At 41.8% G+C, this 12,779-nt stretch overlaps 1 protein-coding gene across 2 annotated transcripts in view; it reads left to right on the top strand.

The window, feature by feature from the left end:
• The window catches only part of nrm (neuromusculin), a 1,172,097-nt gene that overhangs the window by 596,414 nt on the left and 562,904 nt on the right, over nucleotides 1–12,779 (top strand). For both annotated transcript variants that reach the window (XM_068228563.1, XM_067151064.2), the window contains exon 3: nucleotides 9,329–9,496. In XM_068228563.1, the coding sequence (XP_068084664.1) occupies nucleotides 9,329–9,496 (168 nt within the window). The remainder of the gene's footprint in view (nucleotides 1–9,328; nucleotides 9,497–12,779) is intronic.

Consider the following 12,779-nt stretch of genomic DNA (forward strand, 5'->3'; position numbering starts at 1 on the left):
AGCGCCTGCAGCTATCGAGCTCGGTCATTTACATTTCTAATCACATACCAGCCCTCCTGCAGTTCTTAAACATCTGGTAGTACCACGAATCGAACCCAGGCTCCCAAGGATGGCAGCTAATACTGCTAACTGTTACGCTACAGAGGCGGACATTATAAACACGGCGATGCGTATTATGAACAAAAAGCATTACTTTCGAAATATTTTACAAAACAATAAATCAAATATATCTGCATGTCTTTTTTTTTCCACGTATACTTGGATTCAATTTACCTACACGAAAATAAATGTAGGCCTACAAGTAAGTATACTCAGGACTGTCCTTTCCTAGCCTCAATTTACATATAGGTTGTATGAAAATTCAGTGCTTAAACTTCTAGGGATGACAAAACAGACAAAAACAGGGATGGCTTTTATTATCTAACTATAGGTTGGAAATCATTAGTTGAAGTACAGGGTGACCCAGAAGCCCGTTAACATTTGACGCTTCATACGATACACAGGCAATAATTAGCATAACAATCGACGTTTAGCAAAGCTGAAGTTCTTTATAAGACATGCTGAACATGTCGGCCATCATTCATCAACAATACCTGTAGTCGAGGGACAACGTTGTGAACAGCACTGTACAGCACATCCGTAAGTATGGTGAGAAATTTCCTAATTTCTAATTAGTAATAGTAGGATGCCGTCCGAAGTTATTTTTTATCATCCCTGATGAGGTCGGGCGATCGTGGTAGACTTGCGATTTCATGTAATCACACGGATTGAGGCCGGAGGACCGGGGAGGCCAAGCATGACATATCGCGATTGCAGGCGCATCTGACGCCCTCTTTCACGACGGCTGCTTTTGTACCGCACACGGGTCTCATGCGGCATCACTTACTTATTGCTGTCCATCGCCATCTGTTGGCCTCTTCATGCACTCGTTGTTGGTGTCATATCAAGCATGTGTAGCCATTTGTACCTGACGTGCTGCTGTTCAGCGCCATCTGTTGGTCATTTTGTGTACTTTGTTTTGGTGTCAATAAAACCCCATGTCATGCCAATCATGCGTGTCAATTATTACCTCCCTACCTCCAATATTCCGTGAAGTATTGCCTCGTCAAATGTTAATGGACTTCTGGGTCACCCTGTACATTTTGAGGTGGTTCAGAATAAAAGTATAACGTGTTAATTTAACAGTAATATTTTATAAAAGTATGTCCACTTCCTTCAATATATACTCTGCAACGACGTGCCGTAGCCTGTCGCAGACGTTCAAAGACCCCAGGAATGGGATGTACGAGCTACGAGCTCTTCTTGGGATTCAATTGGACTCTCATATACTTTCTCATTCTGCACTAAACGAACGTGTTGTCATTGGTGTCATGATAAGCTTAACCGAATATCTAATGTTGACAGTTTCGAAGAGAATGAGAGTCATAATTAATTTATACACTTACAATACAGTTTCTTGTATTTCAGTCAAAAGTTCGTTTCAGACCTAGGGGTATTTACCATCAACCATACAAAGTGGAGTATTGCATTGTAATATTTATGTATAGAGTCGCTGGCGGCAAGTTTGTAGAAATTATTGCTTTAGGAGGATATATAATGATACAAACATACCCATCATCACTGGCGCGACAGACCTTTGTGGGCCTTGGCCTAATGAAGAAGTTTTCCCCATTCTTTCCTGTTAAGTGCAGCGCTCCTCCAATTCTTGATTTCAATTATCTTTACATCATCTCTCACCCCTTCTTCCCACCTTAACTTTGGTCTGCCAACTTTCCTGATTCCTTCTGGCACTGCATTAAATACCTTATTTATCATTCAGTCATTAGCACGCAACACATGTCCTGTCCACTCCAACCTTCTGATCTTTATACAGTTAACAATGTTTGGTTCGTTATATAAAATATAAAATTCATGATTATATCTTCTTCTCCAGACACCATTTTCTTCCACTGGCCCAAAAATTTGCCTCAAAATCCTTCTTTCAAATATACCGAGCTGTCTTTCATCAGATTTTGAGTGTGTCCAGGTCTCAGCACCATATGTTAATACAGGCTTTACTAAAACTTTATACCGAGCTCGATAGCTGCAGTCGCTTAAGTGCGGTCAGTATCCAGTATTCGGGAGATAGTAGGTTCGAACCCCACTGTCGGCAGTCCTGAAGATGGTTTTCCGTGGTTTCCCATTTTCACACCAGGCAAAATGGAGTATTACATTGTAATATTTATGTAATAGAGTCGCTGTGCCTTAATTAAGGCCACGGCCGCTTCCTTCCCGCTCCTAGTCATTTCCTATCCCATAGTCGCCGTAAGACCTATCTGTGTCGGTGCGACTTAAAGCCAATCGTAAAAAACAAAAAAAAACAAAAAAAACTTTATACATCAGGACTTTAGTTTTCCTGAACAGGAGCTTAGACTTCAGATGTTTTCTGAGGCCATGATAGCACTTGTTAGCAGACAGTATACGTTTTTGGATTTCAGAACTTAATTCTTGTAATTAACTTCTGATCCAAGGTAGGTAAAGCTACGCACAACATCAAACTTATACGAGCCAATTTCTATTAATGTAGACCCACTAGGGTAGTCTTTCTTGGTTACGGGCATGTATAAACATATCCATTAAACTCTAAAGACCAAGCCTGCATAGCTCAGACGGTAGAGCAGTGGCCTTCTGAGCCCATATTGGTATCTCCGATGCGGGGTCGGTCCAGTGCTATTTGAAAGTGCTCAGATATATCGGCCTCATGTCTTTAAATGAACTCCTGCGGGACAAACTTACGGCACATCAGCGCCTCCGAAAATCGTACAAGTACGTAGTAGGATACAGCATTATTATTATTATTATTATTATTATTATTATTATTATTATTATTATTATTATTATTATTATTATTATTGTTGTTGTTTCGTTATGCCCATTCCTAGAACTCCTTGCAACCTGTTCAATGGCTTGATGACTTTCGCCTTCCTATTTTTCCAAAATCTCTTCATGAACTCACTGTGTTGCCTCTTCCGTTCTTCTGACCACTTTGTACCAGTTCTGCTGCTAGTTTTCACCACAAATGTGTGTTTATTTACTGAGGTCCTGAGGACTTGGCGATTTTTCATGATATCTTCCCCGATGTTCAATTCATTCAATTCATTCAGGTCTCCTCTTGTTTCCTCCAGTACCGGGCGAGTTGGGCGCGTGGTAAGGAACGCGCAGCTGTGAGCTCGCATCGGGAGATAGTGTGTTCGAACCCCACTGTCGGCAGCCCTGAAGATGGTTTCACGTGGTTTCCCATTTTCACACCCGGCAAATGCTGGGGCTGTACCTTAATTAAGGCCACGGCTGTTTCCTTCCCATTCCCAGGCCTTTCCTATCCCATCGTCGCCATAAGACCTATCTGTGTCGGTGCGACGTAAAGCAAATAGCAAAACAAGTTTCCTCCAGCCAATTTATTCTCCTGTTTTTTCGTCATTGTGACGAGGGTATTTTTTATAATAGAGTTTCTATTTACTATGGTAGAAATAGAGAAAAAGAAAAATATTTACAGGTGTTTGACACGTTGAACCCTTGAACTTACCATTCCATCGTTGGTCGGCCACGGCTGCTACAGTAGAACAATTTAGAACTCTTAAATCTTGGGTCGTTGCGGGAATAAATTCGGTCACGATCTTAACCAAACGATGGGGTTCAGAAGAGAGCCTAACTACTTGAAATGAGGAGCAAAAATGTGCTTACTAACTTTTATTAACTTGAAAGAGCACGATAACATCATTAATTTAATATGCATTCTTGCAAAATAAAAAAAATATAAATTATTGATTTTTGAATGTTCCAAACACAGTCACATTACATAACGTCAATTTGCTTCTTACAATGTCGAAGAGTTGTTTCAGAGAAGCTAATATGTTAGTGGACAGCGAAACTGAAAAACTGAAAAAGGGAAGACCTGAAAACCGGGCACCTATTATTCCAAACAAGAACTGAGAGTTAATCCACACGATCCGTGGAAAATCTGACTTTCAACAAGTAGAACGCCTGATTTCTCTCAATTAAGGTTATCCACCAGTCGAATACCCTTCACGGATACGGAACACCCGCCGAATGGACCCTTAATCGAACCAAACTGACTATCAGTTGCTTTGGATAGGTTGCGAAATATTATGGGAAAGCATGGTGTTCACTACAAGTTAACAGCATCATTCACAATTGAAATAAAATCCCACCATGTATTTGTCATTCATGACACCCTTAAGTGATAAGGTAATCCCGATGCTAAATGTGCATCACCCCAAACAGCTGTTGGGAAGGAACCAACAACAACATGATCCGAGAGGATCTTACGTTATGTCGTTCTAAAGGAACAAAACTGCGAAATGCAGGAAACAATTACTAATTATGCATTTAGAAGAAATGCCAAACACAGAGGTTAATTAAAAAGTGGAAAGTCACTTGAAAAGTATTATTATCGAACCGATTTTCAGGTTAGAAATGGGTTTGTTATGCTTAAAGAATTACCAGTCCACGCTAAACTTTACTACAACTTTAAGGAATTCTTTCCCTTGAAAAACAATGCTACCAGTACAGATCTCTCTATTTACTGTCTGTCCCAACACACTACTTGTAAAGTGATTACTTACTTACTTTAACTATGAATAAGAATGAAAGTACGACAAGATTGAAAATAAATATGTTACTGGCTGACGAATCGAAACCGCATTCGCAACTCAAGTCTCACACTAATACACTGAGTGTCAATATGCACACTATCAAACGAGAACGGACGTCAAAACGAGAAAACAATAAAGTACGTAAAAAATAAATTAACATCTCGAAGTCATTAACGCTTAACACGCACGAAGAATCAAGTAAAAATATAAATCTACACTGACTGACAGAGCAAATGCAACACCAAGGAGGAGTGGTTCGAAAGGGATGAAAGTTGGGGAAAATACAGAGTCGGCACGGAAGAATAATTGATGTTTATTTCAAACCGATATGCAGGTTACACAATGCGCACGGCATCGACTCAGTAGGATGTAGGACCACCGCGAGCGGCGATGCACGCAGAAACACGTCGAGGTACAGAGTCAATAAGAGTGCGGATGGTGTCCTGAGGGATGGTTCTCCATTCTCTGTCAACCATTTGCCACAGTTGGTCGTCCGTACGAGGCTGGGGCAGAGTTTGCAAACTGCGTCCAATGAGATCCCACACGTGTTCGATTGGTGAGAGATCCGGAGAGTACGCTGGCCACGGAAGCATCTGTACACCTCGTAGAGCCTGTTGGGAGATGCGAGCAGTGTGTGGGCGGGCATTATCCTGCTGAAACAGAGCATTGGGCAGCCCCTGAAGGTACGGGAGTGCCACCGGCCGCAGCACATGCTGCACGTAGCGGTGGGCATTTAACGTGCCTTGAATACGCACTAGAGGTGACGTGGAATCATACGCAATAGCTCCCCAAACCATGATGCCGCGTTGTCTAGCGGTAGGGCGCTCCACAGTTACTGCCGGATTTGACCTTTCTCCACGCCGACGCCACACTCGTCTACTCGTCTGCGGTGACTATCACTGACAGAACAGAAGCGTGACTCATCGGAGAACACGACGTTCCGCCATTCCCTCATCCAAGTCGCTCTAGCCCGGCACCATGCCAGGCGTGCACGTCTATGCTGTGGAGTCAATGGTAGTCTTCTGAGCGGACGCCGGGAGTGCAGGCCTCCTTCAACCAATCGACGGGAAATTGTTCTGGTCGATATTGGAACAGCCAGGGTGTCTTGCACATGCTGAAGAATGGCGGTTGACGTGGCATGCGGGGCTGCCACCGCTTGGCGGCGGATGCGCCGATCCTCGCGTTCTGACGTCAGTCGGGCTGCGCCTAGACCCCTCGCACGTGCCACATGTCCCTGCGCCAACCATCTTCGCCACAGGCGCTGCACCGTGGACACATCCCTATGGGTATCGGCTGCGATTTGACGAAGCGACCAACCTGCCCTTCTCAGCCCGATCACCATACCCCCCGTAAAGTCGTCTGTCTGCTGGAAATGCCTCCGTTGACGGCGGCCTGGCATTCTTAGCTATACACGTGTCCTGTGGCACACGACAACACGTTCTACAATGACTGTCGGCTGAGAAATCACGGTACGAAGTGGGCCATTCGCCAACGCCGTGTCCCATTTATCGTTCGCTACGTGGGCAGCACAGCGGCGCATTTCACATCATGAGCATACCTCAGTGACGTCAGTCTACCCTGCAATTGGCATAAAGTTCTGACCACTCCTTCGTGGTGTTGCATTTGCTCTGTCAGTCAGTGTATATCGAGCCGATATCCAACACTTGGACACCCCTCGCTTGTCAACAGCTGTCCCATTATCTCAATGGAGAGCTACGCATTGACCCTCTTCATAAATCATATCGTACTGTAACTGCTACCTTCATCCAGGCCGCTTCACCAAACAAAAAACAAAAGAAACATCTAAACTGAGACTTGAGTGTGTACAGCTACCATCCCAGACCTATCGTCGGGCTCACTTGAAATCTGTACACCCTAACCCTAATCATTATGTACATGATGCCTTCCAAATTCTATCGTCGGGCGTGGCCTAGGACGTCTCATCATCAGTAACTCCAAGAATAACATGTGACGTCCTAAATCTATCGTCGGGCGTCAAAGTGGGTCGTACTACGCCTCCCTTAACATATCAGGCGAACTAGCAATTTCAAACAGACTCTGACTTTTAGTACTAAATCTGGTCAGACAAAATACGCACGACGGAACCACGTCTCTTACTATCAAATGAATGCAAGTCGAAAAAAAAAAACACAGTAAGTCTCTACCATTACAATACATGAACTCAAAAATAAATATACGTGACGAACGATTCTCCACCTCGAACAAAATCTCAGCCTGTGCACTGAAGTGTTAGGGAAGCAAATGAAAATTCCCAACACATATTTACCATTTAGTGGATACCTTCAAAAATAATAATCATCACTACCGCATTCGAAATTCTCAAATCGTCTATCATCAATTCCAACCATATTATCAACGACGTCTCCAGTGAACAAATTCAATACAACCCAACCATGGGTCCAAAGTGCTCTTTGATCTTTGAGGTCGCTCATTATCTTATTATCCATACGGGCTTTCCGTAACCAAAAATCACTGGATGTGTACTACCCAGACTTTAACATTTTACTAGAGTCGTTTTCACTTGGAATCTTTCTATGAATTTACGATGCTTCACACCATAGTCGTCTCAAATTCGGATTGATTGCGGAAAACAGTACAGCCTGCCTCAACACAGCCTGTTTCCTAAATACTTCCTCTTTAAAAATATAGCTTGTCTCAAACTCCTTCTCCTCGCTTTATTCCAGCGGTATCACTTCTCTCTCATTTCCACGTACATATAAATTCGTCGCTCTCAAATTCCTTTTCCTTCAAGACCCTTTTTCATACTTCGATCCCCTGGTGGAAACGACAACCATTATTAAACACATCTCTTACTTTACTATTATTACGACTTTCGAACCTCGAGAGTCCAAGAGCACCCAGCGACTTTCCGTATCATTGATATACACGATGTCCCAAAATTTCCTCCGCATTACTGACTGTGACTAACAAATTTCACCGAAATCATCTAAATATGCCTGCGATCCTTGTAAAAATATACTGGTTAAATGCACTTTAACATAGAAAAATTTCCTTATCCCGTGGTAGACATTATTATTATTATTATTATTATTAATATTAATATTATTAATATTATTATCATTATTATCGACCAACGTTTCTGAATTCAACTGACATCTGAGATTGAGATATTCGCCACGACAAATTTACACTTATAACGTTCCAAAAATCCACGCTTTGAATGATATCTCATCGAACATTCAACACAAAATTTTAAGCGTCGCATTTTACCGTTCTTGACATGAACTTTACACACTGAAATTTTCACACGCTGACCAAAAATTACAACGCCTTTCGCCTGATAATTACGAATATCAACCCGACAATCATCTCTAAAAGTTGGTTAGGACAGACAATAACTAACTAACTACAACATAATATAAAATAGACAGACCTGCACAATGGTGACATTCCCAGCATTCTGATTACATCGTCACCAGCTGACCTCGGGCTTAGCCGCTCATTTTCACAGATAACATTTTCATTTCCAAAATCTCACTCATACAAACACTACCCTTCACACACACGATATTAAAATTACCAAATAAATCAGGCACTTTCTCTGTAACTTGCACCACGAACTTCCCTCGTCCTGCAGTCGACTACAACTGTCCGATACGTTCCAAGAGTGGTTTCTCTCTCCGTTACCTTAATAAAACAGGTGTTCGGCCGATAAGGGAGCGAACTACTCTGAATAGCTTCCCCCAAGACTCTGCTTCACTTTCAAGTGTACATGAGATGATATAAATAAAACCTGCTGCGTATATTTCAACCAGCCTACACTTTTCCTAGTTCGTCGGCAAACGTTCAGAGCTTTCCCAATCACTTTTCTTCTTAACCAAGTATATGGACCTTAGCCACGGACATGTATTTAATTATTTGTCGGTCAATCTGGCGCGAATTTCCAATGGCGACGGGCGCAAGCTCCCGCGGCTTCAAGTTCCAGATCGACACTGAAAAATTACGGTGGGGGGTTTCTTTTATAATCTCAGGAGGGACGCTATCCCCTCTATGAGGCTTGATTGTGAAATCTGCCAAATTTGCGTCTAATAGACCAATTTTGATGAGACTTGTCCCAGAACTCGGGACAGACTTGCACTTATGTTAGGTGTTAATTTTATAATTTTTCTACACTCATAACCGGGGAAATAAATTATTTCTGCCCGTGCGTTTCGCGCGCTTTCTTCCTCCCCTGACCTTGGCACGTGTAGCTGGTTCGCTGGTCTCACGCTAACATGTACTTAGGCTTAACTGCATTTAAAGTTTTCCCTAGTGTCTCTGTCTTCACGGAGGGTGTACGAATAATTTTGCTTATATATTTCTTTATTTACTATATTGTCAAAATCCCTCGTTGTGCAGAATTCCATGAAGTTAAAGAATTGTCGGGCACTCGAGTCCCACCGAGGTGTCCCGGCAATTCGCGAGCTCGCCGTGAGTGAGAACCTTCCCACGCGACATCGGGGCTCTTAGGAGCGCAACATGGCTGCCTTCAAACATAAAAGTACTTTCTTAATACCAAATAAATATTGGAGAAAAAAAAATTTTCTCCCCGTAGAATTATGGGTTCAACGTGAAGGAATTGTTGTTCATTTTACCGTATGCTCACCCCTGCATTGAGAGTTATTTGTAACAACATGTGACTTTCTTTGTTCCAGTCAAGCCCAAGTATGTGAAGGTGACCCGGGGAGATGGCAGTGTTCTCCAGAACGCCAGCAGTATTGGACCGTTCAACGAGGGTGACGAACTGAGCCTGATGTGCGAATCTGGTGGCGGCAAACCCATCCCGAGCGTAACGTGGTGGAACGGCACGCGGAAAATGGACGGTGAGTTCTGATAAGAACCTACATCTTATGTATTTTGTTGAGATACGCATAGCCTAAAATTTCGAAAGATTTTTCATTGCTGCTCGAATCACAATTTAGACAATATTTGAAAACTATAAATTAAAAAGGGTCTACGTGCCAGAATGGAACTTTTCACGTTTTTTAGTTAAAATGGTCTACGTAACAACCCAATGGACATGTAAAGGGCATGTAGGCAAAATTCTGGAGGAAGTAGATTTTAGAACAACCCAAAATGGAGCTGGTTGTATCAAAGGTAGAACATGTAATAAGAAGTTACACGTTTCTTCGCTAGATACAGCTTGCTTCACAAACGATGTAAAAATTTCAGTTGATAATACTAGAATGCAAAAATAATTTTAATTATAATTAATTATATTTAGCTAACAATAACATCCTTATGTTGTGGTAAATATAGTTTAAACTGACACCAGGACTATTGTAAAGCTACTGATACTGTGTGGACCAGTGACCTTAGATATACCCATTGGCTCCGAGTTTGATTCCCGGCAAGGTCAGGGATATTTTATCTGGATCTGAGGACTGGTTCGAGGTCTACTCAGCCTGCGTTTACTTCTCAATACATTATATAAAATATAATATAGGTTTCAATCTCACAAGGAAGGTGACTAGTACTTCTGAACTGTGAAATATGGCTTCAGGATAGGGTAAAATCGTATATATTAGCTCCCGGTCACAACTCTCATGTAACCATAGAAAAGACGCTTGAAGTGCATGGATTCTAAAGGTTTCAGCCGACTGTGTTTCTTGGGGAAGAGGCCTACTGTAATGAGAGAAACTGGATCAAAGGCAGTGATCCAAAAGTGAAATAAAAAGTTACACAGTTCTCTGACTTCTATTTCGAAATGTTCTATTGTTGAAAATAATGCTAGAATCATACCAATGACTAACGTAGAAAGAGAAAGACGTTTCCCTACATTAGATAGGTAAAGATATTCCTGAGAAGTACAAGGACGACTGAGAGGGAAAGACGCGCAGGCTATGATCGAGGTAAGGAATGAAGGGCGGCTCTGACAAAGGAATGAATGATAAGGTAAATTTAGGAGTGTATTGGCATATTGTATTTCATTGTTTATGCTTGCGTGTGTTAATATGTGTGAGTCCCTGTCTGTATTTAAACGATAACGTGCTTCTCCAATAGGAAACTTCACAAACCACCATTGATAACACTTCACGACAAGTCATCGAGTTTCGAACTGGAGGTCACAAGACGTTTTAACTGCAGAAACACGCTTGTTTATTACGGTGATTCTGGTTTTGATTTTTATATCTGGGCCCCACTCTTGCGCCAGCTAATGTGCTACATTCTTCAATTTTGTCCGTCCAGGGTGATAATACCGTTGCTTATTTTCTGCTTAGTGATAACCATGAATTTTGCTTTCAAGACGATGTTGACCAAAGTTAATTACGTCGAAATAGGTCGCCTTTGCTACCTGGTACTGTGCAAACTGACATGCGGGCAGTCTGAATGGCGTCAAATCAGTATACGTGTACGCTGTTGCTAAGGCAGCCTAATTATTATTATTTTCTTTCGTTTGGGCCTACTTAGGACATCGGGGCTTTACATGGTTCATCTGTTTATTCTTGGCCTGAGTGGCTCAGACGCTTGAGGCGCTGGTCTTCTGATTCCAACTTCGGGGGTTCGATACTGGCTCAGTCCTGTGGTTCTGTAAGGTGCTCGGATACGTCAGCCTCGTGTCAATAGATTTATTGGCACGTAAAAGAACTCCTGCGGGACAACATTCCGGTACCCCGGCGTCTTCGAAAACCATCAAAAGTAGGTGGACGTAAAATCAATACCATTATTATTATTATCGTCTTGGCCCCGTGCGAGCTTCATTTCCTCTGTCCACTTCGGTCTGGTGGTCCCTGTGCTGTTCATTCTGCTGAGGGACCCTGCATTGGGATCGGTCCTGGATGGTGTTTGATCGAATTTATAATTTTTCCAAGTTCCAATTTCACTGCAGTAATCCATCTGTTCTTTTAGGTTTTCCCTCTACCTGTCGTGCTGAAGATCTTGTTGGTGAGCCTGCAGGGTTCCAAGTGGCCGTAGAAGGCTAGTCGTCTTATTCTCAAGGATGTGATTATGTCTTCTGATGATCAGAGAGCTCACTGTTGTGGCCCATCCTATAGGCGCCATCCTCTTCTCTTATGGGTCCTAGTATCATCCTTACGATTTTCCGTTCCTTGAGATCTATTTTCCTGAGTGGAACTTTTATTATTATTATTATTATTATTATTATTATTATTATTATTATTATTATTATTATTATTATTATTATTATTATATAATAGACTTCAGCACTGAAGAATAAGAAACACATATCATGTTACGTCTGTAAGCGGTATCCTTTCTTTTATCGAATGTAGTGAAACTTGTACAAAAGTTGGGGGTGGGGAATATACTCGCGTAGCAGCACTCTGCATTTTGTCATTCCAAATATCTGAGTTCTTTGCATGCGATTCATTAATTACCATTTTGTAATGGACTATACATGGCTGGAGAAGCTTCAGTCAAAGTTATTCTAAGTATATAGTTTCTTGAATGGCTCAAAAACTTAACTTGAGGGAGCGTTGTTTGAGCTTTTAAAACAAGTCATTTGCCTACGAACTATACCTCTTCAGATTTCATTTATAGCTTTTAAGCACGTCATGTCGCGATACCTTGTTTATATTTAATTAAGGACGATGAAGTTTTGAACCCCAGTGTTTATTGATCAGCATGTAATATTTAATATAGAAGTATCGTGGTGCATTTAATAAGCTTTGCACAAAATACACCTGCTTTATTTTGTACTGAATTGAATGGAGACTTCTCCTTGTGCGGACGACTCAATTTAGAATGAAATTATAAATGGAATATCAACTACCAGTTCCTTTTTACCACCCACTTCCATTGTCTTTGGATTTTTCTTTACTGTGTTAAAGTTGATGAGTTTCAAATAGGAGTCCTAAGAGAATCCGTATCATTTATTACTTCTCACGCTGCCTTATTAGCAAATATTGGCAGTTCTGCTGTGAGTGTATCATTCGCCCATCGTTAGAGGCGACCACGAAGCTCGTAGCTGTCTGGCATTATTTTCACTCGCTTGTGCCTGGATCTTCACCTTTATCTTTACTATACGAGCTTTCGTGCCGTTACCTGATACGACTGCATAAATGGCTGTTCACCCATTGGATTACTTATTTATCGTATGGCAGCTGTGTACAAACAAAAACAACAAAAAACAAAAGAACTTCGTAC

Source organism: Anabrus simplex, chromosome 7 (assembly GCF_040414725.1).
Source record: "Anabrus simplex isolate iqAnaSimp1 chromosome 7, ASM4041472v1, whole genome shotgun sequence".
In the NCBI taxonomy this organism is placed as follows: domain Eukaryota; kingdom Metazoa; phylum Arthropoda; class Insecta; order Orthoptera; family Tettigoniidae; genus Anabrus; species Anabrus simplex.